At 39.9% G+C, this 27,288-nt stretch overlaps 1 protein-coding gene and 1 long non-coding RNA gene across 14 annotated transcripts in view; one reads left to right on the forward strand and one right to left on the reverse strand.

Annotated features, from left to right (window-relative positions):
• The window catches only part of TRAF3 (TNF receptor associated factor 3), a 94,992-nt gene extending 73,868 nt beyond the window's left edge, over positions 1 to 21,124 (forward strand). For all 13 annotated transcript variants that reach the window (XM_043515846.1, XM_038407075.2, XM_038407077.2 and 10 more), the window contains 3 exons: positions 2,632 to 2,772; positions 14,292 to 14,466; positions 15,863 to 21,124. In XM_043515846.1, coding sequence (XP_043371781.1) covers positions 2,632 to 2,772; positions 14,292 to 14,466; positions 15,863 to 16,434 — 888 coding nt within the window. In that variant the 3' untranslated portion in view covers positions 16,435 to 21,124. The remainder of the gene's footprint in view (positions 1 to 2,631; positions 2,773 to 14,291; positions 14,467 to 15,862) is intronic.
• On the reverse strand, positions 9,337 to 27,063 carry LOC122460514. The gene is made up of 3 exons (XR_006281869.1): positions 26,925 to 27,063; positions 9,729 to 9,829; positions 9,337 to 9,602 (listed from the first exon to the last, which is right to left on the reverse strand). It is a non-coding gene; the product is annotated as an uncharacterized LOC122460514 (long non-coding RNA).
• Positions 27,064 to 27,288: the final 225 nt, after the last annotated feature.

Consider the following 27,288-nt stretch of genomic DNA (forward strand, 5'->3'; position numbering starts at 1 on the left):
CTTTGATGACACAGAACACCTAAGTGGTGTACAAACTGAAAACCTTCAGGCTTGCTGTATATAGTCCCTTCCAAAGCATTTGCTAAATGATCACCTCAGTAAGTGAATATTGCTGTTGACAAAAAGTAAAGAGATTAAACAAATTTAAATCAAAAGTTTGGGTAGTAGGGAATCTGAATTTCATGATCTGAGTCTTTCTTTGTAGTTGGACAAACTAGAAGCCTGAATCAAAATACCCTGGAATTTTGGATGCTGGGAATCGTGACTCAATCCAGATTTTGTAGCTTTTCTAATAAATCCTGCTATGTATTCTTAAATACAAAAGCTGTGTCACGTGATCTAAACATGGAGATAACTAATCCAATCTTGTAAGGAATGAGAAATGTTTTCATTTCTTATTTGGGAGTGTGAATTGCTTTCCCATAATAGAATTCTGAAATAGTAAAATAATATCTTAATTGATTAAATGCTTTTGGAAGACCGCAAAATAGCATGCACTGTAACATTGAAATATGACTAGTAAGAGAAGAAGATTCATGATTCTTGATTTCAGGTACAATACGTAAAATACTGATAATAGTTTTGTTTCTTTTTGTGCTCCCTTATTTTAAAATTGATATACTCAAATTCAAAGGCACAAGCCAAATGAAATTTGAATCCTGTATATTTATTTATCTCTGTTCATGCATGAGTTACTTTCAGATTACATTTGGTGTAATGAGAGGTTTGTCTGAGTAAACACAGCAGGATATGGCCCTGTAAACTGTATGGAAAATCTCAATACAAGACAGGGCATATCTGTAGCTTACATAAAAATGGAAATATAATACCAGCAGCACAAGTGCAACAGGCTTGTGATCAGGGGGTATGGAGAGGAAATAATGAAAGAAAGGGAATGGAAATGTCACTATTAAGTAAAGAACTCTGATTCATTAAGGAAAAGTTGAATGCACAAATTAGAGTAGCTACCCAGAAGGTCTGATTTATGTGGAAGGCAAACTTTCACATGGTTAAACTGTTCTTGAAAAATATCGCCAGTACACTGGGCATGCTTTCCTTCAGTGACTGGCAGTTTTCTCTCTGTAATGTTAGGAGAAAAAATCAGCTTCATGCCTTATTGCTACTAGGCCCTCTTGTGTCCTTGTAGAAATGTGGTACAGGATCTTGTTCCAACATCCATACCTTTTGGGTGGGATCTTGTCCCCTTAAGATTTCAGTGCTGTAGAGCACTGTTAATTTGTATGGTCTTCAGCGACTGTTCCGTTTTGTGGGACTGGAAATCATTTTTTCTTGTCTTGTCTTGTAAAGATCTAGTTCTTGATTCTAGGCCTGGCAGTGAAGTGACAACAGCAGAAAATACTGAAACAAGGTTTTTAAACAGCAGAAGTGGTGGTGCACCAAGAATCATGGCCACCTTATGGAACAAGTCAAGGGTGTCTGAACCTGAGAAGCACTAGAGGTTGTCTTGGGTTTTTTTAGTTTTATTGTTTGAATACGGTGTAAAATAATTAGTCTGAAAGAGGAACTTTCACATTTATTTAATTGGATCAAAAATGGTGTTTCGTATTGTCTGTCTATCAGAAGCAATGCTGAGATGTAATGAGTCAAACTCATGTCTAGATGTCAGATACTTTGTTTTACTGTTGAATAACATATAGATAATATATGCAGAGTAATTGTAGCCATGTTGGTCCCATGAATTTACCTCGCCCACCTTGTCTGTCTCCTATAGCTCATGCATACTTCTTGCCAGAAGGAAATTGTGTAAAAGTGTAACACATGTAAGCAACAAAACTAATGATGAATAGATTGCTTACACTCTTTTATACACTCCTTGTGGCTCCTGATAGATGTTCCACATAGTATTCCAATAACATGGCTGATGGCTTAAAATGAAAACCAGTCACAAACAAATAATATTTATGAAAGGGTGTGCCCTTCTATAGAAAAAGAATATCATCACTAACACTCTGTGCATCCTCTTTGTCTCTTTGGGTGCTAGTAGACTCTTTTTTGGGTTTGCTCTGGACTGCACAGATTCTATTTACAGTAATATTAGTTGAGCTGCTTTGACCACCTTTCTTAGTACACAGCCATCCATTGCCACACAATTACCATAGTTGGTGAGCTCATTTTAAATTAGGACTTAGATTGAGAGAGTAGAATTTACTAATCTTCCTCCTTCCTACATAGGCCTTTTCAGTGCTACTTTTCTTTTGCCATTTCTCTTTAAGCAATATTAGCATTGCCAATCCCAATCTGGAACTAAATAGGTTGCTTCCTCTGTATGTCTAACCACCTCCATATTAAGGAGTGAGTCGAAAGCCTGGACGCTGATCTATTAAATAGTTACCCAAATAAACAGTTGTGTTTAGAAGTAAGATTTATTGCTGCTTTTGCATATCGCCTTTTCTCATTTATTAGGCCAGGTTGTATCAGTACAACACTGTGGGAGTGGGGAAAAATTATTAGAAACTTCAGATTTTTCTGGTAGTATTTTAGTTATGGAGAGAGATTTTGCTAGGATTTCTCTTCTGAGCTTAAGGGGAAATCTCTAGGACAGTTTTAAAAAATGAAGTTGCAGGTATTTTTCACAAGTTTTGGCAGGAGTAATTGTAGAATTTTTTCCAGGTGGCCATGCTCCAGAATGAAAGTTTGGAAAAGAACAAGAGTATACAAACTTTACATAATCAGATTTGTAGCTTTGAAATAGAAATTGAAAGACAGAAGGAAATGCTGCGGAATAATGAATCTAAAATACTTCATTTACAGGTAAGAATTTTAGACTCTCCCCATTAAAACAACAATTACAGTAGCGTCTGTTCTGTGCCTTTACACTTGCAAAGCGAGGTGTTCTAATTAAAAAAAAATCACTCAGAAGGAGGCATTTACAATATTATAAAATAAAGTTTTGAAATATACCTTTTCTCCTGCTCAATTTTTCATATGTAAATCTCTTGATGGGTTTAAAAAGTTTTCACTAAAACATTAAATTGACTACTCCACAATTTAAAAAACAAATATTGCATGAAAAGCCTAATTTAAAAAAATAGTTTAAAGCTAAATAATACTTGATCAGAAAAGCAATTGTAATCCTAAGAATTTAATTACTTTTTGCTGCTGTGTAAATCAAAAATCGGCTTAAGAGACCACTGCCAAACATGAAGCAAAGGCCAGTTAAATCCCTTTAAACTGTCCTATGCTCACTCTGTATTTCCTTTCTCCTTACTGGTACTTAAGAAGATATTCATCCTGGGTGAAATTCACCCCTATACAGTCAGCGCAAGTCTCTGCACTGCATTTGAGTAGATGTTTTTCTCTCATATATCTAGTGACTTCGTCCATGATCCTTTCAGAGAAAATAGTACCTTTTCACCCCCCAAGGATCCCTTTATAAGCTATTGTACAAAGGCACCGTTGCAAACAACATTCTGACACATCCACCTTTAGAGTGGAACGTAGCAGCTTTAACTGCACACTGCAGTAGTATATATCAATTTTTAAAAGAATGTAGACTAAAGTGTCATATCCAGTTGATGTTCCAAGAGAAATGTAGGTATTGTAGGCAGAATGTAAATACCCAAACAAGAATATCACTGGGGTTCAGTTTTATGTCTCTTCCAAAAGTTGGCATGTCCAACAGGACAGTGTCCCTAAACCACTATGCTGGGGACATTTGCTTCAGTACCATCTAGAAGTCCCATCTATTTGAAACATCAGCACAACCTCCCACAGCACCTGTGTCTTGGCCTCTCCTGTTCAAGTAGTGATGCCATCTGACTCTGCTTAGGTGGTGGTCAAAGATATGGTGGCATGCTTGCAATATTGCATTCCAACACTGTGGAAGTAATTCAGGGTAGTGGCAAACTTTTTCTGTATTTTTCCTATCTTGGCATTTCCTGGTGCATTGGAAAATTATTATTGTATTTCTTTGTGTTGTGTCTATGTACCCCAGTCAGAGATCAGGGCCCCATTGTGCAAAGCACTGTAAAAACATATAACAAAAATATGATGCTTGCCCCCAACAAGCTTGCAATCCAACTCTAGTGTTGTGAATAAATGTGAAGAGTCATGCTTTAAATGTATGTGTGCCTCTGTATTCATTGCTGCATGACTGTAGCACAGTGGTTCTCAAACTGGGGGTCGGGACCCCTCAGGGGGTCGTGAGATTATTACATGAGGGGGTTGTGTGCTGTCAGCCTCCACCCCAAGCCCCGCTTCACCTTCAGCATTTATAATCATGCTAAATATTAAAAAAAAGTGTTTTTAATTTGGGGGGGGGGGGTTGCACTTAGAGGCTTGTTCTGTGAAAGCGGTCACCAATACAAAAGTTTGAGAACCACTGCTCTAGCATGAGGTAGGTTATCTTGAAAGTGAAAGTCTTTTTACATGCAGTTCTCTCTTAATGGGTAAGGATGGGAAAGGAAATATAGGGAAAGGTATAGCAATGTTTAATGAGGTCTTGGCAGCTTACTGTAATTTTTCAAACTTGCTCAAGCCATGGCATTGGTCTGGTTCTGTTTAGAAAGGGTTTGTGTTTTAAAGAAATCCATTTTAATCAGAATCAAATAGATGGCCCTTTGGAGGTAGAGGGAGATTGAAGAGTTCCCCCCCACACCCCCCTTTACTTCTCCCTATCTCCTTCATTATTCCAAAGCAAATAGTGGCTTAATGTTACTTCAGTCTGATTTCTCCCCAGTGCTGAAATCCTGGTCTCCATCAAATCTGCAAGGGCAGTCTATGAATATATCCTAGCTTGATTTCCTATGAATTCTTTGGCCAGTTTCTGTCATCCAATAGGAGCTAAAAGCATTAATTACCTGTTGTGAGCTATTTTTTCAGACCGTGTTGAGCAGCCATTGAAGTACCAAAGCCACAAATACTTCTAGTGTAGTGCTATGCAATCTGCGTTTGGACAGGCATTAACTGTTCAGCATTTGAATCCTACGTATACTGATAACTTTCAGTATGATATCAGTAGTAGTTGCCATTCAACGTTCCTTGTATTGGGAACAGCTGTGTTTCATTGATTACAATTGGTATTGTTATCTGCTCTGCAAGACACTTTGGCAACAGCATTCTTAACAGTTCTTCTGAGCATAAAAGCATCAAAAGGCATCTGGGTGCTGGCAGGAACCTTAGCACTTAGGACTTTTGGTTCAGTCTAATTTTCTCTGTACTGGTCTCCAAGGTAAATTTTATTACTTTTTTTGATTCAGTTTCATCAGCTTGCAAAGGAGTCGCAAACTATTTTCCCAGCCATCATTTCATGGAAGCAGCCTGTGTTTTAAATCTTCTTTATCAATGGATAGTAATGCTCTAGAAAAGTCAAGTCTTTCTAGAACTTTAAACTACTTCCAGTGGGTGTTCCACTGTAGGTGTTTCTGCGTCCCCTGTACCTTTGGTCACAGATTTTAGAGAGCAGTGTTTGTTTGGCCCATACATGCACTCTCCCTCCCTCGTGCTCTGCCTCAAGGCTACTAGTGCTGCAGAGGCGAACTATTCTCGGTTCCTTCTCAACCGCCCATGGTCAGAGACAGAGCACATAGCAGTCCACTTTCTCTTTCCTCAGAGTTTTAGCGTTCACTTTCCTAACTCCTACTAGAGTTTCCATTTGTTTTTTTTTTCTTAGCTTTTAGGGTTTCTGTTAGGTTCTCCCTCTATACCCTATTTTAAAAAAATAAAATTTCCTTATCCCTGTTTCCCCCCTTTTTCCCCTGTCTGGGAATTGCCCTCAGTAAGGGGCATGCCCAGTCCTCCTGTGTTTAAGCAATGCCTCTCCTGCAGGGAGCAGTACCAGTTACAGATGGATGTGGCGTTCATAGCCTCAGAGAGGCTCACGTTCTGTAGAAATGCACCTTCTGCCAACAATTGAAGGTTATATTTCAAAAGAACTGGGAATTAAAGTTGAAACCCCTCCTCATGGAGGGTGCTCTTAAATTGACATCTGACCCCAGTCCTGAATCCCCTCCATGCTAAAGATCGTCTCCGGACTCTTCAACTTCTGAGAGAGACGAGGAGGAAATCTTCTGACTACCCTCGCAAAGTCTCCAGAAAGAGGGCGGCAAGCCTTCAAACTGAGCTCTTGACCAGCCATAGGAGATCCATGGCGTGATTGGTCACCTCTGCGCTGGTGGCACCAACAGCTCCGAAACACAATACCATAGGTCAGATGGGTCCTCTGGTGCAGACACTGCCTATAAGCCTAAAGACCTGAAGGGCACAGGCTCTGAAGCAGCAGTATTACCCGTCAAAGGCAAGAGCAAAGACCATACCATCTCTGTGAAGATGGTACCAAAGTGGAAACCTACAGTGCCAACTACTTTCAAATAACCCCTGTTGGGCCAATCATCTTGCACAAGATCTCCACCAATTTTCTCGGTACCGGCAAGCCAGCACCAGTGAGTCAACACAGACAAGCTCTGTCAGTACCAATCACTGCGGTGCCATGGGAGTTTCCTTTTTCTAGTGATGTCATGGTGGCTGAGACTCCAGAGTTCTTGCTGCTTGGTACCAGGTCCCCGGTACCAAGCCCATCTTGATCCCTACAGTCACCACCAGTTCAATTCCAGTCTCCTTGTCTACTCCACCACTATACAGCGAGGACTCAATAGTGACCACAGCCCTCACACTATGGGCCATCTCTGCATCAACCAGGGCACTCCCCATTATACCCTTGTTCTGAGCCTCAATTCTCCTGGTATGGCTGCCCCTGGGTACCACCACCCATGCCCTTTCCATCACCCCAGTGGCCATACTGGGACACATGGGCAGCCCACAGGCATCATTCTTCTTGGACATTTGGGGTTTCCTACCAAGAATTGATAAGACTGTCTTCTTCAGCTTCTGTATCTAGAGCCCCAGAACCTCAAGAAACTTTTGAGGAACAAAAGGCCAGACTAGAGGAGGAGGTTACACCACCAATGAATATCTCCTCCTTCTCCCCAATCGAGGTGGTGATGCCTCCTCCACCATCCATGGTGGATAATTTTAAAGTATTTCAGGATCCCACAAAAAGAGTGGCAGACACACTACAGATTCATAGATATTAAGGTCAGAAGGAATCATTATGATCATCTATTCTGACCTCCAGCACAATGCAGGCCACAGAATCTCACCCACCCACTTCTGTGATAAACCTCTCATCTATGTCTGAGCTATTGAAGTCCTCAAATCATGGTTTAAAGACTTCAAGGAGTAGAGAATCCTCCAGCAAGATTCCACTGGTGGAAGTAAAAGATACCCACTACAAATTAGTGGATATACTGCACACCTCCTTTTCCTCCTAAAGACTCGCCCTCCCAGTCAATGAGGCACTTCTAGATCCTGCAAAGGTAATTTGCCAAATGCCAACCTCTACTGCACAAACATGTAAAAGGGCTAATAAAAAGTGCTATGTGTCCTCCAAGGATGCAGAATTCCTTTTTTTCACACCCTCCACCTAACTCCATCATTGTGGATATTGTGAATTCCCATGGCCAACAGCATCATACTAAATCCACTCATGAGCAGAGAGTGGAAGAGAGTTGATTTATTTGGTAGGAAGGGATACTGCTCAGCAACTTTGCAATTCAGGATCGCAAATTATCAAGCCTTAATCGGGAAGTACAACCACATCTACTATGCTAAGCTTAATACATTTATTGACCATTTGCTAGAAGCACAATGGAAACAGTTTCAAGCAATCGTACATGAGGGTCAGTTAGTAACAAGAACAGTGCTCCAGACCACGCTAGATGCTGCGGAAACAGCAGACCGCTTGGTATCGACGGTGGTGGCGATGTGATGGGCGGTGTGGTTACGCTCTCCGGACTGCTGAAAGAGGTACAAATGACGGTCGAGGACCTCCCTTTTGTGGGCTCCAAACTTTTTAAAGACAATACCGATGCTTCACTCCATACTCTTAAGGACTCTAGGCCACACTGCGCTCACTAAAGATCTACACACCAGGACAGAAATGGAAATTCAGTCCTCCATCATCCTATAGATCCCGACCGCCCCCAATGCCTGCCACCACAGCATTACTATGAGCCACAGTGATATAGAAGCTTAGGATTCAAAGGAATAAACCATCACTACTCAATCCTTAGCATCTCAGCCCTAGACCTCAAAACACCAGTTTGAATGCCTTGGTTGAGGTCCTGAGAGACCACTCCCCACAACTTCAGCTGCAGCCTACCAAGCTTTCACATCCCTTTTGGATGTCACCTCGCTCTTTTCCTTCAACACTGGGAATACTAACTTCCAACAGATGGGTATTGGAGATCTTTTCCAAGGTTACTCTATCCACGTCACCACCATCCTCACCATCCCTCTTCAGGGACCTTTCTCATGAGACTGTAAAGAGAGGAAATAGATCACCTACTATGCTTAGGAGCCATAGAACCCATTCCTGTACACTTCAGAGACCAAGGCTTTTATTTACAATATTTCCTAATTCCCAAGAGAAAAGGAGGTTGGAGAGCCATACTAGATCTAAGAACACTAAACTAGTTACCTGAAGGCACAAAAATTCAAGATGGTCACACTTGCAGTAATTATTCCATCTCTAGAGCAGGAAGATTGGTTCTTGACCCCTTGACCTCTAGGACGCCTACTTCCATATATCAATCCAGCCATCCAAAGACGATTCCTCAGGTTTACCCTTGGTTAGGACCATTACCAGTACAGAGTACTTCCCTTTGGCCTCTCATCCACACCTAGAGTATTCTCCAAGATCCTTTCTGTAGTAGCGGCTCATCTATGCACTGTGGGGATCATGATTTACCCTTACTTGGACAACTGTCTCCTCAGAGCCCACTCCTTCAGCTTCCTGTGGGCCACCTATAGGATCATGGATATATTCACACAATTGGGTTTGCAAATCTAGCAAAAGATTGATCTTGACTCCTATACAGTGGTTGGAGTTTATAGGGACCAATCTTGACGCAGTACAAGCGAGAGCATTCCTCCTGTGACACAGATTTCACACCCTAACCACTCTCATAGAGACAGTTCAAGCCAGCCCACAAATGCAACATTGCTTTTGACAGTGGACACATCCATAATAGGTAGCCCATCTGAACAACCACAAGCTTCAGGGCAAATGGTCCCTCATTGAATGGACTCTCCATATCAACCTCTTAGAACTAAGAGCGGTCAGAAATGCTCGTGCACACTTTCTTTCACTGATAAAGGACACTTGCATGAAAATCATGACAGACAACATAGTGTGCGTGTTTTATATATATAAATCAACAAGGGGGCACTAGATCATCCTCCCTGTGCATGGAAGCACTAAAGCTATGGAATTGGTGGACTTATCACAATATTTTCATATCAGCCACTTACCTGTCAGGAGTACAGAATATAACAGCAGATAGTCTCAGCTGCAAGTTCTCACATGACCACTAGTGGGAAATGAACCCAACAGTACTCCACTGAATATTTTATCACTGGGAAACCCCAACAATAGACTTAATTGCTGCTTACCTGAACAGGAAATTCCCACTCTATTGCTCCAAGGTCAGTCTCGGAAAACACTCCTTAGGAGACGCTCTTCTTCTCCCATGGAACAGAGACCTTCTGTACACCTTTCCTCCATTTCCTCTGATGCTGAAAATCTTGTTTAAAAGAGAGAAAAAGCAAAAGTTATACTGATTGTTCCCACCTGGCTGAGACAGACGTGGTACCAATATCTGGCACAGCTAACAACGTGTCCACCAATCCCTCTTCAGCCCACTCCTTACCTCCTCTCACAGAACAATGGACAAATCCTCCATCCCAACCTACGGTTTCTGTGGCTCAAGTCTTGCTTCGTCATGATTCCAACACGCGCACAATTGCTGCTCTAAAAAGGTGCAAGAAGTGTTATTACGCAGGAGGAAGTCCGCCACCTGCCGCACTTATCTACAAAAATGGGGAAAAATTCCAGGTTTGGTGTAATTCCAAACAAATCATCCCAGTATCTTCCTTCCTCCCCTTTGTGCTGGACTACATACTAGGCCTCAAGAGGATGGGGCTATCTCTAAGCTACCTCAAGACAGACACACTAGACCCGCCACCGGCCTGCCACCAACATATAGATGGATACTTTTTTGCCCATCCAGTGACAGAGATTTCTCAGTGGCATAGGAAACCTATTCCCATAAACCAGGCACCCCACATGGGACCTAAATCAAAATATAAAGAGACTAACTAGACAGCCCTTTGAACCTGTGGTCACTTGTTCTCTTACGCATCTATCAACTAAGACAGCGTTCCTAGTAGCCATCACCTCGGCACAGCGAATAGGGCAAATAGTGGCATTAATGACATACCACCATGTCACAATTTTTTTTAAAGATAACTAGAGCTCTGGAAGTCTGTGGATATCTGCTTTATGTCCATAGATATCTGCATCCGTGATATCCGTGTTTGGGGATCATAGATTGGATGCACATAAAAATTTTGTATCTGCGCAGGGCTCTAAAGACAATGTCAAGCTGAGGCCGTACCCAAAGTTCCTCCCCAAGTTTACCTCCTCTTTCCACGTGAACCAATTCATTCACCTTCCCACATTTTACCCAAAGCCCCACCATGACAACAGGTAGGCTATCCTGCGTATGCGTGATATTAGAAGAGCCTTGGCCTTTTATTTGGGCAGGACAAAGGCCTTCAAGAAATCTATTGAGCTCTTCCTCTCAATTGTGGACAGATCAAAAGGCACAGTGATATCACTGAGACTTTCCAAATAGCTCTCGAACTGTATTAATTCTTGCTATCATGCTCACAATCTGATACCTCCATCCAGAATCCATACACATTCTGTGAGATCGGTTTTCACCTCTATCACCTTCCTTAAGAATGTTCCCATCCCAGAAATCTGCCAGGCAGTGACTTGGGCATTTCCTCATACTTTGGCAGAACAATATGCGATTACTAGAGACTTAGCTTCCAGTGCCATCTTCGGCTCCACAGTATTGTTATCTATAACAGTCTCGACTCCAAAACCACAGCCTTCCATCGGGAATACTGCTCGGACTTCACCTACAGTGGAGCACCCATTGGGACACTTCTTGAAGAAGTTTCAGAGTAGCAGCCGTGTTAGTCTGTATTCGCAAAAAGAAAAGGAGTACTTGTGGCACCTTAGAGACTAGTCTCTAAGGTGCCACAAGTACTCCTTTTCTTCTTGAAGAAGAAGTTATTCACTTCGAGCAGTAACGATGGATCCTACTTGTTCAGTACACAGGCACTACTTTATTGATTTACACCTTTCTTCTATGAGGGAATTGCTGTAGTATCTTTTAGCATAGTATGGTAGAGCTGAGAAGGAAAAGAAGAATTACCATGAAGGAACCAATTATTGCTCCTTGATATGATTGACTGGGAGCTTAAATTCATAATTTTGCTAGACACTATAAAAATCATGGTCTTAATACAGACGCTGGATTTATGGCTTATTACAACAATCTGTAACCCACTAATCCCACTTTGTCCTATAATTACCGGGGTGTTAACAGGCCATTTCACCTTGAATGGTCCCTCAGAATATGTGCTAACTACTTATGCTAAATTATCTGTTGGACCTTGTAGTTAGCTTTAACGCTCTCAGTAAGGACCTTTCCCAGACCAGAGGAAGAGCTCTGTGTAGCTTGAAAGCTTGTCTCTCTCGCCAACCGAAGTTGGTCCAATAAAAGATATTACCTCACCCACCTTGTCTGACTGAAAACATGTCTCTTTCCTCCTTCATGAAATCTGTTAAGATCCTTTTGGAGTCCTACTGTTTAAGTTCTGAAGGATGCGTAGTTTTAGTAGCCAGGACTGGTCCAGAAATAATGTATAAGATTTTTATAAATGGATAAAATATCTATAATAAAGGATCTACCTACAGAAAATTTAAAAATCATCAACTTCAGTATTCAGAAAAGGCATGTGTGGCTTAATGCAGGCATAGAGCTGTGTGTGCTAATAATTTGGAGAAGTTAGTGGTTGAAATAGAAAGTCATATATAGAAAATTCATATCTGCTTAAAAATTTTGGAGTACAATGTGAGACATCTGCATGCTGAGTAATGACAGAGAGAAAATGTAATTCTCCACTGCTGCATTAAATTCAGGTTTAGTTTGTCAGTATTCCCAGTGTGAAAATCCTCTGCCTGCCTCCAGGGGGAGAGGCAAAAGATCCCAGAGCCTCCTTTTCAGTAGATTACAGACTTATTTTCATGTACTGTATTTGGAATTATCCTGAACAATTGTGAGGGATAAAATATAACACACTCTGGCAATAAACAAAACTCTTTGTAAAACTTGGATGCATTGTGGTCAAGTATAGCATATTAAATATGGCTTGGTGGAGAAAAAGTTGTTCCTAAAAAAGCAATAGTTGGATAATTTTCTCCCATATTGGCATCATTGTTCCCAGGAAAAACCTTGCCTATACTTTTTTTTCTGTATTTTTCCCATAGTGGCACTTCCTGGTTCATCTGAAAATTATTTTTCTTTGTGTTGTGTCTATTGGTGCCAGTCAGAGATCAGGGCGCCATTGTGTGAGACACTGTACAACATATAACAAAAAGATGGCCGCTGCCCCAATGAGCTTGCCAACTCTAGTGCCATGAATACAAGTCAAGAGTCAACTTATGGGTATACTTTAAATTTGTGTGTGCTTCTGAATCTGTGAACTCCTGGTCTGTTTGTTGATATCTTCTTGTACAATTGGGTTAGGTCATCTCATGTGCTCCCTTTTACATCTACAGCTCAAGGTTGTTCTGTTTTATTCCCCTCTGTGGTCTTTTGCCCCAGAACAGGGGGTGAAATAATTTTTTTGTATTTGTATTTTATTAGTATCACTACGCACAGTGACATTAATCTATTTGATGGGAGCACAAATCCACATATTTGATTTAGTACAGAGCTTTGCTTCACGTAGTCATCATTTCAAGATTCATACATACTTATTTTGAAGCATCAATGTAAAAAAAAAAAGTTACCGTTATTCTTGAAATGTACTACATAGCTTAGTATTTCTTAGCTATAGCAAGATAAAACACACCTATAGAATATAATAATTCTGCTAGCTGACTGTCAAATTTGAAGCCTTCATTTAATCCTTACAGATTTCCAGTATGTACTGAAACTGAGTGGTTAAAATAAACTTCCAAAAGGGGAAGTGAATGAAGTGTGGGACGTTAGGGTTATCCCCACAAAGAACATTGAATGCTTGGTTATCTGCCCAGAAGGTGGACACAAAAAAAACTCAACTTGTCTTTATATTTAAAATGCAAAAAAAAAAAAAAAAATGTAGAAGTGAAACATTTTGAAATTTCTTGGGGATGTTTAATAAACTCTGATAGATTATATGAAACCGTCAAGTCAGATCTGGAATTTAACTGTAGCTGGTAGCCAAAGCAGTTTCTTGTTTCAAATACTTTCACTATCATTTGAACTCTATAATTGAATACATGGTTCTGGCTAAAATTCCTGCTGTCCTAAATTAGCCGTGACAGTATAAAACATTCCATATTTTTTGTATTAGATTTGAAGCAATCTGGTGGGTGTGCTCTTCTTTCCTTGCTTTAATTTTTTTATTAAAATAGAGTATTGAGAAATGAGATGAGTGTGCCTGCTTCAGAGATGAGAAGATTTTCTGCACTTCTCTTGAACAAAGACCTCATGGCTTTTTAAAATTATGAATAATTGTAAAAATAAAGCTGAACCAGGGAGCATCTTCAGGATTCATGGCCTGTTTAAATTTAGGAGCAAAGGGTGCTTGAGTGACCAGAAGCATGAGTTTTACTGACTTTTGGCTCTTAAATCACTTAGATGCTTTTGAAAATCCCACCCAAATTAAACTCAACAATGAATAAAACCTTCATTATAAGACCTTATATTGAAGCAAGATTCTGTAATCAAAGACCAAAATACTAATTTTCTAACTTTTTCCTAAATCTTATTTTTACTGGTGATCCTGACAGTGCTCTAATAATAATAATAATAATAGCACATCCAGAGGACTTTCTCATTTCAAAGTGCTGTTCAGACATTCATTTGTCACAACACCCTGGTGAATTAGTTATCTCTGTTCACGCTTGGTGGAAACTGAAAGGTTGTGTCATAACCAAAGCCACCCAGGAGATCAGTGGGGCAGAGCCAGTAGTAAAACTGTCCCATCCTTGTTCCTCTAGATTATGCTACCACTAAAGTTCATTTAAGTGATGTGAGTTTATTTTAAATGGTTTTTGTCACAGACACAATCCTTGTATAACCTACATTATTTCCAGCTTTTCCTGATAGTTGTCTTTTCTTTTAACTAAATTTTACTGTTTCATAAAGCGAGTGATAGACAATCAAGCAGAGAAATTGAAAGAACTAGATAAAGAGATCCGCCCCTTCCGACAGAATTGGGAGGAGGCAGACATCATGAAGAGCAGTGTGGAGTCCCTCCAGAATAGAGTGAGTGAACTGGAAAGCGTTGATAAAACTGCAGGACAAGGAGCTCGAAATACAGGTGAGTGTAAGCACAATGAAGTAAAGTATTGCCCATCAGCTATTGTAAAAAAGCCAAATGAGCTATTTTGAATGCAACTCCCTTTGTGATTTTCCTTTGAAAACATTGGTAACACTGATCCTTCAGTTTCTTGAAAAGGAAATTAGATGTGTAATTGCATGACACTTTCCCTCCTAGCTGTACCTTAGACTTCTTTCCTATCTTACTTTGTTCTCTTGAACAAAGTAGTATTGATTACGCTGAAACTTAATTGCAAATATTTTCTCAGCTGGTCTTAGAAAGCTAATAGATTCCGGTAGCTTCTTTATAAAATATTTTCAGTGTATTGAGAAGTATTTCTGGGGTAATATTGTCCCAGTGAACAGATCAGTTATTTTTATTCACTTCAAAATATGCTTCCAGATGTCAATGTATAGTCTTTTATGTCTAGTACGGAGGAATGTTTGCTGTAAAGAAAACAATGAGATCTATTTGAATAATAAGGTCATTGCCTCGCACATTGAACAAGATGATGAAAACCACAAGTTAGCAGTACAGTGTAGACCATTCTTAAGGGTTCAGGCAATATTGTTTGGTTCAAAGACAAATTACTATGTAAAGATAATTTTAATAAAAAATTCCTTCATGGAAGTACCTCTACTAATCCATACTGCCTATTTTTATTATCGTTGCCAGAGTGTAAAATACACAGGAATAAAGTGATGACTATTATGTTCCATGAGAGGGGAAGAAAGGACGCATTAAAAAATGAACAAACAACAAAACCTTGGGGAGGAGGGAGTACTTAGTACCATGTAATGCAGAAAACTGTTTATCCATAATAAGACATAGCTTGAATTTTCGGCTTTTACTCATAATACATTTGCTGCTGATCCCTGATGAAGGATCAGGCAAAGATGAAGATTCTGAAACAACCCAAGGTTCTTCTGCATTTATATGGGATCACATGAATTCAGTCATCATTTTCAAAGATTTCCACAATGATAAATCTCCAGTTAATATTATTAGACCTTTGGTAAACAGCTGATTAGGGAAAAATGTCCGATTTTTGTGTTTTAGCTATGGCTGTATCACATTGTGATTTGAACAATATTTATGCTGGATGTTTTGAGTGCTTGACATTTCTACCAAGTGTAGTGCAGTTCCCAGCTTCCTCTATAATACAGTAAAATATCAGCTTTATAAAAGAGCCAATTAATATCACTGCTTGCTGGCAGTGGAAATTATTGTATGTGGCTAAATGTGAGTTGGTTCTTAACTTTATACTATTTTACTCTATACTATTATAGTATTGTGAGACATATATTTTGTGCTATTGATTATTAATTCTCTGTATTTTTTTTAAAAATTAAATTATTCTTTTTTTCTCACAAACCCCCTCTCCATTTTCTACTAGCCGTACTAGAGACACAGCTAAGTAGACACGATCAAATGCTGAGTGTTCATGATATTCGGTTGGCTGACATGGACCTCCGATTCCAGGTTTTAGAAACTGCCAGTTACAATGGAGTATTAATTTGGAAAATTCGAGATTATAAACGTCGGAAACAAGAGGCTGTCATGGGGAAGACTCTGTCCTTGTACAGCCAGCCTTTTTATACTGGTTACTTTGGCTATAAGATGTGTGCCAGAGTTTACCTTAATGGAGATGGCATGGGAAAAGGGACGCACTTGTCATTGTTTTTCGTCATAATGCGTGGAGAATATGATGCCTTACTTCCTTGGCCATTTAAACAGAAAGTGACTCTGATGCTAATGGATCAGGGACCTTCTCGACGTCACTTAGGAGATGCTTTCAAGCCAGACCCAAACAGCAGTAGTTTCAAGAAGCCTACTGGAGAAATGAACATTGCATCTGGCTGCCCAGTCTTTGTGGCTCAAACAGTTCTAGAAAATGGAACGTATATTAAAGATGATACTATTTTTATTAAAGTCATAGTGGATACTTCAGATCTACCAGACCCCTGACACACAAATGGAGAGGCAGATTAAACAGAAGACAACTCCATTTGGGGGTTTTCTATCAGTTTGTCTTCAATCAGAGGTCCTAAAGCACAAAGGACCACCTTGTGGAACAGAAGGAAGAGTTTGAAGGCATAACTTCTTAGGGTCCAATGGCGAAAGTAGCAACACATTAAGAAATCATACCATGGTATATTTTCTAATAGAACTCATAACACTTAAACTCTGAAGAATTGTTAATCCCTCATGAGGATAATTATTACAGTCAGAGAGGCTTTTTTATTTAACTTATTCATCTAGTCAATTGGAGGTGAAAAGACATGTAAAGTATGTGCTGAATAAACTACCTGACTTTTCTTCATTTAGACTAGAATACAAAAAAGTTCACATGTGGATTAGCTGGAAACTGTCAGCATGTTAAGTAAAAGAAGAAATGATGAAGTAATGTTGCAACTATGATATAATTACTCTGAAAAACTAAGTGCAATCGTGTCTGAAATACAGTATATTGTCGTTTTAAGGCCTCATCTGGTCTCTGTTTTAATAATTACTTTGTCAGAAGACCTTGGAAAAATATCCAGGTCTTCTTGAAAGTATCTAAATCAGAATCATATTTTTATTTAAAGTTATATTAATAATTGTTACAGAAAACATTTTATTTTAAAGCAGTTGATAGACTGATATTTCTTGGAAGAAAAATAGAAGATATCAAACACTGGTTATCACTTGTGATAAAAAAAAAAAAAAGAAATTATTCAACTATTGATGTTATTTCTCTTTAGAAATGTAAACCTACAATATATGTCGTAGTTAATGACACTATTTCAAAATTAAGGAAAAATCACTCATGGATGCTGTGCATCATTATCAGATTTATAATTGTTTTCACCCTAAAATAGGGCATTTGTTGAACTTTGGAGTTCTAAACGGAATCCTGTACGCTTTTAAAGTTCTGCCTCATGCTTTCCAATCAAGCTATATATATTGCTGACAGCATAAATGTGCAACACCTAATATTTTCAGTGTGGGGGAAGAGGATTAGTGCTGAAAAACAGCCAGTCATGATCCTCTAAGTTCATTCTATACTAGTGATCATTGCATCTTATTAAGGATATATGATCAGAAAGCAATGGAAAGATGATGGTGGCTTGCATGCATACATGTGCCTTAAATGTGATGTGCTGCTTATAAACCATAGCTTTGTATTTAGATTAATTATAACACCCAGAATGGTGGTTTTAACTGGACTTCAGGCAAAATGTGTAGTCTTGTCTTCAGAGCCCTTAGCTAATTTGCAACATGCAAAATAGAAGCCAAAGTCCAGGTTTGGCTGCGAGAGCTTCTATGGAATCCATCATGTTCAGGTCCCAAATGTGTATGCACACTGCTCCTATGGAGCTTGGACTTTGACAGTGCCCCTAGGCTAACCTGAAGGAAGATGTCATGTTTCCTCCCAATCCTGTGTATGGAAGGTGGCAGCACTTTAAATTGACTAATCTGAGAATTCTGAATGGATATTAATGTATATGCTCATTGTTGTCTGTTCATGGCAGACTGACAAGCATCCTAACCGGGAAATACACAGGTTTTTTTGTTATAACTGCCTGAACTTCAGCAGCAAGCATTTCCCAGCCCTGAAACATGCTGATTGCAACCCACTGTGTTTATCTACTTCTGCTTGTTAGTCTGGAAGTAAAGAGTCCAGAGTCTACCTGTCATCTGGGTGCTACTTTAAAATCTGAGTGCTGCTTAGAGCTAATGTAAGAAGCTAATTAGTACACCTTTGTGCATATGAGAGGGAATTGTGCCGGTCCTCTTGACTGTCAGCATTGTACCCATTCAGTTTTCCACTTTTGGGGGCGTAGCCACAATATTTACCTAGGGCTCAGTTGAATTCATGCCTTTGTAGTTCAGCTTGTCTCTGTTGCCATTGTCTTTTATGGCTGTGCCTTCACAAACTGTGCCTGCAAGAAGTACTTTCCTGTTACAAATATACAGTGCATGCTAAGTGGTCTTCATGGGTTTTCCAGGCACCTGCTAGAATACTGCCTGCTTCTTGGCATCCAAAACATTCCATAGCAATCAGTCTTCCTGTTCTTGCCTTCCACTGTCTAGGTACTATATTCCTTTTATGGTACATAGGTGACAACAGGTGCAGGCTATTGTAAGGAGGCATGTGCTAATGTTTTACTTCTGACACAGAAGGACGACATCCTGCAGAAGGTCTATATGGCACTTGCAGTTTTATGCAGGCAGCCTAAGTAAACCCATCACTTATGCTTTAGAGCAAAGGTTCACTCAACTTGCATACCATTCTAATAGTCATGAACGTAGGCAGCTGAGCTTTTGTGTATGTGCATCACAGAATTTTACTGAAAACAGGATTCCCAAGTGGAAATGTCCAAAGGGCTCTGCTCCCATTGCTAATATATGTATTGTGAAATTTAAATGAAAATGTATGGTCACATAAGAACAGTTTCTATCCTGTTTGAATCTGAGACTGATTTAGGTGAGAGTTGTATTCTAATCAGGCCCCTGTGTGTGTTGCAATATTGTAGTTACAGACTCCGTCTTGCAGCAGAATTATGTTCCTGAATTTAAGATCTTAAACAAAAAATGAAATAAGAACAAGTGTAAATTTATAGTGTAATCTTCTTGAATCTGCATACAGTTTATAATAGTTCTAGGATGTCTGAATCACCAGTTCATTTCAGTATGATGTTAACTCTGAAACCTCTTGATGAAAATTTAAATGTCAACAATAATTGTTTGCTGGTTATTTTACCAGAAACATCAACTAATGAATTTAATCCATAGTTCTCCAAACTTCATTCCATGCTTACTCAGATGCCAGAAGTCCCAGCTGCCAAAACCTCCAGCTTCATTCTGACAGCTTCTGTAATGTAGTAATGTATTGTCAATACAAAAATCTTTTGGCATATACATTGATTTTAATATCAAGATAATCAACATGGAATCTGATACTGTATTTTTCATTTTTAAAAATGTGAAGCTGTCACAGAATTTCCAGTTTGCTCCCCTTAATTCTGCAAAATTTAACTGTATCCTGCTGTGGAGTACATCAATTATAATATCCCCATATCTGCAGAACTCACCAGATATCCCTGGACTGAGAGATTTTTGCTGTATATGCAAGTGGGTTCCCTCAGCCTCTCAGCAATGAAAGTATGTAGCATTTAGTAAAATAAGGTCATGAAATGTCATCCAAATTTAGGGCAAAGATTCCTTGTGCTTTACTGCCCTGTGGGTCTGGTAAAGTTATTAAACATTTTTTTTCCTCCCAGATATTTCAGAACTTTTCTGGGGACTATCTATAAAAATGACTCATAGGGCTATATTCTGCCCACAGATCACACCTTTGAAACCCCATGAGCCTCAGTAGAGTTGCATGAATGCGGTGGCAGGTCCATGGTATTTGAGTTACTAGTGCTAATCATTACCATAAACAGAATTTAGCAAAAAGATTTAAAGCTACCAGAAATTGGCTGTTGTATGCTTTACATACAGTATGTATGTATTTGTTGTTTAAAAAAAAAAGTGTCATTCCAAACAGGATGAAACTATTTCAGCGTTTAAAGACCAATCTGTGATCCTTATACATGACCGCGTTTGCATTACTTCTCTGTTGATCTTAAAGGGATCTTGTTTAGCTATTGTCTACATGTACGCCTTCACAACTAAGTCAACTGCTGACTTTTTATATGCAATGTTGATTTCAGCCTTTTACTGTAAATTTGTTCTTCTCAAAGAGAATGTGCAATAGGAAAACAGAAAAGGGTAGCTTAACTTCAGTGATAAGGAAATGTAATGGGTAACATGCTAGTTATCTTTAATAAATAAATAAAGATAAAATGCAGTTTATTTGCTCTTCCAAATTGGTTTTCCAACTTGGAAAAGGAAAGTTGAAGATATGAAATGTACCTGATGAATCTCTCAAATGCAAGGTAATGGAGATCTGTGTGTGTTGTAGTTGTAAAATACTGAACCCATGAATGTTAGGGTACGATTGTACTGCTCAAGTTGCTACCAACTTGCCTTGATTATGGCATGTTGCGACTGAGTTTAAAACCCACCTATTTGTTAACTGTAGTCCATCATGCTGAATAGGCATTTCACCAACAATGCAGTTTCTAATAACATTGGTGCTCTGTGGTGCAAGATAGAAAAGCCTGTAGGCAATGGTAGAGAAGTATTCTGCACCTCCTGACTATATCAAATGTTACTGCAGTCTTGATGCCTTGATGTTTAACTATGCAAATATATTAATAGGTGGAGGGAGAAAAATAATCTTAGCTAATGAATTTTAGTTACAAACCTAGTATCTTAGTTTTCACTGTTACAATGTTATATATATTCCGGGTTTGTCATCAGGCAAAGAATTGTTTGACCATATAGAAGTTGTCAAAATAACCCCAGCCCCCAAATTAGTCTTGGTCGACTGGTGCAAATATTTTTTGCTGCTGTTAAAGGAGACTCATGGATAGTAGCAAGCCCTGGATTCCCATACTCCAGGTATGAAGACTCAGCACACTGCACACAAAATCTGCTTTGTCTCGTGGGAAGTGGGTAGCTTGCTGGATCCTTCTGAAAACTTTATATGGATGCTCCATGGAGTGGCGTCTAGTTCACACATCCTTCCTTTCACTCAGCTAATCAGGAGATTCAGGGTTTTGTTTTGTTTTAAAAAAATAAAAATAGTTGGTGCTGGGCAGCTCAGACTGAAGAGGTGGGGCAAAAGATTGTTTTTGTTTTTTATTTGTGAAGGTAAGAACATGGAAAAACAGCTAGTCCTCTGCCCACCTCTTCCTGGGATTCCTGCAGTTTACTTCAATCAATACCTCTCAACTTCTGTTGACCTAGAAATCATGGAAACTTAAAAAAAAAAATCTACCCTGGACTTTGGTCTATTTGATAGTGATTCTTAGTGCTTACTGTATAATACGTAGTGCTTTTCATTTACAAAGCATTTTACAAACAAGAACTAATCTTCACAAGAAGCATTCACATATTATAGACAGGAAAACTGAATTAGAGAGGTTGAATGACTTTGCCCAGAGCCACAAAAGAAACTTGTGTTAGAGCCAATCTTAGATTAGAGGTTCCTGTCTCCTAGTACTATGTTCAGACCACTGGACCTCACCTTTTCATGTGCTTATCCCTTAAAGAAACTGAAAAACAAAGTGACTTATTTTAAAGACCCACAGTCAAGACTGTAAGGGCTAGAATTAAACATACGAGCTGCCATGATTTGGGGGCATGCACATGACAGCCCACAAGTCACCAAACACAGTACTTTTCAATTGTTCTTTTTTTGGTGCCCTCATTTTGGGGAATAGATTTTAAGGGCTCAAGTAGGCAGGGGGACCGAAAACAGTTTAAGTGGATTTATTTTGGTTATGTCAACCTTTACTGTGACCCTTTCTTAATCAGTTTAGCTGAGCAAAGAAATTGAGGGTTTCACTGTTACTTCCTGCCTTTTAATCTGAGTCTTCAAGACAGTGCCAAATGGAGGAGGGTCAAGGAGAAATTTTGGGTGCAAATTCAGAGGCATCCCTTAAATTCTGGAAGAACTGAGAGACACAGCACACAAGGGATCTGTTTAATCCTATTTCTCTTCTAATTTATTGGCAAGATTATAGCGTTTGTCTTCCATCTCATGATCTTAGTGTCTATATTAGGCCATGTTTTCTCCAAGTTAGGATTAGTTCCTTAGGGTTCAAATAACATCTAAATTTCACAGAGATGCACCTGATCCAATATCCCAGGATTTATGTAAATTCAGATCTGGATCCCAGCTCTGTGGCTTTAGTTCATCAACCCACTTAAGCAAGGGTTTGTTGTTCGTGGTGTTTTTTTTACCTTTTGGTCCTTTGGAACTAAACTGTTAATTTGGTTGCCAGTTCCACGAGGACTTTTTAACTTCTTAGCAATGCCAGTGTCCACTCGCACCATTGCTAGCAGTGGGATGCGCAGTGAGAAAATTTGACTCTGTCTAAGGGTTACTGAGATAAACCAGCATTGCCATACGTAAAGGTCATTCTCCTGCATAGAGTGTTCTGAGCTTTAAATTCAATTATAGCTCATTTTTGAAAGGACACATTTTCCAACTATGACCTGTCTCGCTGGCAGCGAGTTGTATAATCTGCACTTGTGGAATGGAAAAGTTCAGGCTTCTGTCATTGCTGATGCACCATATGATCCACACATTTATTTTCCTTTTAGCTGTTGTGTTAGGGGTTATATAACTTTTCAGTTTTATAGGGGAATTAAATTCATGATTTCTTATGAGATATAAAACTCCAATAATTTATTAGTGATTAGGGGATGTTAATATCCCATTCAGAAACGATGGGCTATAGGTAGGTCCATTCCTCTGACAAGTAGGATAACCTTTAAAACACACAAAACAACATACAAATTGGAAAAGCTAAAAGCTGACATTTCCAAGAAATTCTCTTAAGAAATATCTGTGGAAAATACATGAGTAATCAAGAATAGTGTATAAATTAATGTTTATAAAACTTGTGTAATTTACATTTTATCTCATACTCTTCAGTGAATGGTACACCTGTTATGTTCAGTTTTACAATCCAAAAACAAAGACCAAAGAAGGCCAACCTCATTTGATTGTGTATATTCTGCCTGTCTTAATTATCAATAGCTGTAAGGATACAGTGCAAGTGATCTGGTAACCAGTGGTATTCGTACTTTTTTTTTTAAGGGGGTGGGGGGTGGGGACAGACTTTAAAAATGTATAATTTATTGCTCAGCAATAACCATGTTGTTAATAATAATAATAATAATAATAATAATGAAGCAACATGTCTTAATTTTCCAATAGCATTATTCTATGTTGTACTTCAGTTTGTTGTATACTGTGTTTTTTGGTATTTATTTGTGTTTGGAGGTCTTGCTATGTCTTGTGTTTTAATGCTAATACAAGGACAGTGTGTATAAGAGTGTAGAATGCAAAACTATGAAATGCTAAACTATCTGTTATTAAAGGAAAAATAAATCTAAGTAGGAAATCATATTTTTTTAAAACAGTGTATTGGATGGTGTATTGGAATTTGAATGGCTGGAGCTTATTTGCAGAGTAAAAATGTAACCTTTCACCTTCTTTGTATTCATTTATATGACTACTTAGGGCTCCATGCGTACATACAGCTAATAGACCTGTATCACATTATTGTTACAACATTCACCTTCTCCTCCTACAAGATTCTTTGTTTTGGATTTTTATAAAATACCAACTTCCACCTGATGAGTCACAAGTAAAATAAAGTAGGAAATTAGTGCTCAGTCTGATATCAGAACAATAGCATTGTCACCAGGCAGATAGAGTAGAAGCAATTAAGATGGGTTTTCATGCATTCATATGAAACTGCCTCCCCAGGAGGATACTGAAGGGGGAGAGTGTGGCTTGAATGTCCAAAAAATGTAAATTATTTTTCCTCCAGTAAAGTTGCTGCATTTTTTTGAGTTCTAAAGTTGAAACCAAAAGAAAAGCAGAGACACCCCCTACAGGCATGTTGGAAATATTTTAACACATTTAGATAGTCCACACCAAGTTACATGCACTCTCAAAATCATAAAAAGAAAAGGAGTACTTGTGGCACCTTAGAGACTAACAAATTTATTTGAGCATAAGCTTTTGTGAGCATGAGGGGAATGGAGAAATCTGGCGGTCAGGATTTAGAAGAGCTAAGTGCAGTTTGAGAAGTTTGCATGGTTGATAAAAAAAAAAAAAAAACATGCTTTACCCCTCACTGTTGGTAATCACAATTAATTCCCTTTACCATTCAATTGAAACTCAAATGTGAATGAACAACAACGTAACTTGCATGATTTTGCTATGGGTGCATGTTAATAGGATGAAAATGAATCAAATAATAAAAAATGAAGATGAAGCCGAAACTAAACCAAAGCAGTTGTGAGATCTTCAGTTCTAAACAAAGTATAAATGTTTGTTATTCAGAATGGACAAAAATGGTAAGACAATTACTTATTTCCAAGCTTCTGAGAGGAGTTACCAACTCTCACAGATCACATGATGTCATAATCCTACAGTAAGGGCAGCATAAAATCCCTCCTTTACCTGTAAAGGGTTAAGCTTATGCTCAAATAAATTTGTTAGTCTCTAAGGTGCCACAAGTACTCCTTTTCTTTTTGCGAATACAGACTAACACGGCTGCTACTCTGAAACCTCTCAAAATCATGCAAGTTACGTTGTTGTTCATTCACATTTGAGTTTCAATTGAATGGTAAAGGGAATTAATTGCGATTACCAACAGCGAGGGGTAAAGCATGTTTTTTTGTCAACCATGCAAACTTCTCAAACTGCAATTAGCTCTTCTAAATCCTGACCGCCAGATTTCTCCATTCCCCTCATTCTCTGTCTTCCTCTCTTTTTTCCTTTTCACTTTCTTTGGCTTATTGTATAGTCCCCACTTTGCTTCTCTGTGTAGAGATATGGGAAGAACCGTATCCTACATCAGTGGTTTTCAAACTGTGGATTGTGGAATGTAAGGCGCTGGGTCACAGCGGCTCTGGTCAGCACCACTGACCAGCCTATTGAAAGTCCCGTCCGTGTGCTGCCCGGCTAAGGCAGGCTAGCCCCAATCTATTCCGACACAGTGCTGCGCCCCGGAAACAGCCAGCAGCAGGTCTGGCTCCTATGCAGATGGACCACAGGGCTCTATGTGCTGCCCCCACCCGGAGCACCAGCTCCACACTCCCATTGGCTGCGGTGTAGCACAGTTATAGATTCATAGATACTAAGGTCAGAAAGGACCGTTCTTATCATCTAGTCCGACCTCCTGCACAGCACAGGCCACAGAATCTCACCACCCACTCCTACAAAAAACCTCACCTATGTCTGAGCTATTGAAGTCCTTAAATCATGGTTTAAAGACTTCAAGGAGCAGAGAAGCCTCCCTCAAGTCACCCATGCTACAGAGGAAGGTGAAAAACCTCCAGGGCCTCTTCCAATCTGCCCTGGAGGAAAATTCCTTCCCGACCCCAAATAGGGCGATCAGCTAAACCCTGAGCATATGGGCAAGATTCACCAGCCAGATACTACAGAAAATGCTTTCCTGGGTAACTCAGATCCCATCCATCTAATATCCCATCTCAGGGGATTAGTCCTATTTACCCTGAATATTTAAAGATCAATTACTTACCAAAATCCCATTATCCCATCATACCATCTCCTCCATAAACTTGTTGAGTAGAATCTTAAAACCAGATAGCCTTCCAAGGGAAGCAGTGGGGGCAAAAGATCTATTCCAAAACTTCACTCCTCTGATGGTTAGAAACCTTCGTCTAATTTCAAGTCTAAACTTCCTGGTGGCCAGTCAATAGTGCCAGGACAGGAAGTCTGCCTTAGCACCCCCACTGCGCCACTGACTGGGAGCCGCCTAAGGTAAGTCCACACCCCAATCCCTTGCCCCAGCCTGGAGCCCCCTGGAGACCCTTCCTGCACCCCAAACCCCTCAACCCTGGCCCTACACCAGAGCCTGCACCCCAACCCCAGCCTTAAGCCCCCCCAAACCTGGAGCCCCCTCCTGCACCCTAAACTCATCCACGGCCCCAGCCCAGAGCCCTGACCCCTCTTGCATCCCAGGCCCCAGCCCAGAGCCCCCTCCCACACCCTGAACCCCTCATTTCTGGCCCCACCTCACAGCCTTCATCCCCCTACTCCAACCTTCTATCCCAGCCCTGAGCTCCTCCCAAACCCCTCATCCCCAGCTCCGTTGTCATGGGCATCAACAATTTTCTTCAAATGGGTTGCCAGAAAAAATGTTTGAAAACCACTGACCTACATCACCCTGTCCAATGTGTCTCTAATTACAGCTCTGGTGGCAAGGCTATACTCTTGGCAGCATCTCTCTCTCTGCTTCGTCCTCCTGTCCTATGAGGTGACTAGAGGTGCAGCCTGGAGAGCTTCCCCCATGACTCTAGCCCCTCCAATCCAGTAGTATGAAGTGGATGCTTGGGATCCAAACAGGTGTCACCTGAAATTGAGAGTGACCCATGCCACTCCAGCAGGCTTAATAGATCAGCATGGTTCCCTGCATGGAATATAAGGGTGATAGCTTCATCATCAGCATGAATGGTATGGCTAAGTGCAGGGCGCAGTCCTGTGGACCTAGTGGTGGGGAGAGAGTCCTTTATCAGAATAGTCTTAATCAAAACATGGTTAAAGGCAAAAGAGACAGTTTGGGTGGATGGATGTGGGTGAAAGTGGTGACCCTTTCTGCACACTCGCAATGTGCTTAGCTAGACCAACCCTCCTTTGCTGTGAGGGCTGCAGCTTTGCCATCCATGGGGCAGTGCACTTGATAATGCCTCTTCGGGTACTCCAACATTCCTTGTCCTCGGACTCGTACTCCCAGCACTCTCTGCGTGTGCTGCACAGTATTAAGCCCTTGGTGTGTTATCGTCTAACAAGTGTGAAGCAATTCAACTCTTACATTTTACATTTCTCGTTCACTGATGGAGAAGATCACTCTGAAGTCCTCAATGGCTGTCCTCAAACCTCTGTGCTCTGTCTAGAAGTGACCCTTCTGAATGTTTTCGGTTTAGTGCAGCTTATAAGTCACCTTCCAAATATTCTTGGTTTGAGTGGAGAAAAGAAAAATTACTTTCACCATGATCCCCTAACATTCCTTCCTTCCCTCTCCCCCTCCCCTCCCACACACATAGTGAATCCCATTGGGAATTATGTATAAAACTCATTCTTACCTTGAATAGCATAATACAAGAAGATACTTTCTGCAAACCAGGTCGCAGGAGGTAACTTACATTTATATATGGTTTCTTTCCCCAGAAAAGTAT

This window comes from Dermochelys coriacea, chromosome 6 (genome assembly GCF_009764565.3).
Source record: "Dermochelys coriacea isolate rDerCor1 chromosome 6, rDerCor1.pri.v4, whole genome shotgun sequence".
Classification (NCBI taxonomy): Eukaryota; Metazoa; Chordata; order Testudines; family Dermochelyidae; genus Dermochelys; species Dermochelys coriacea.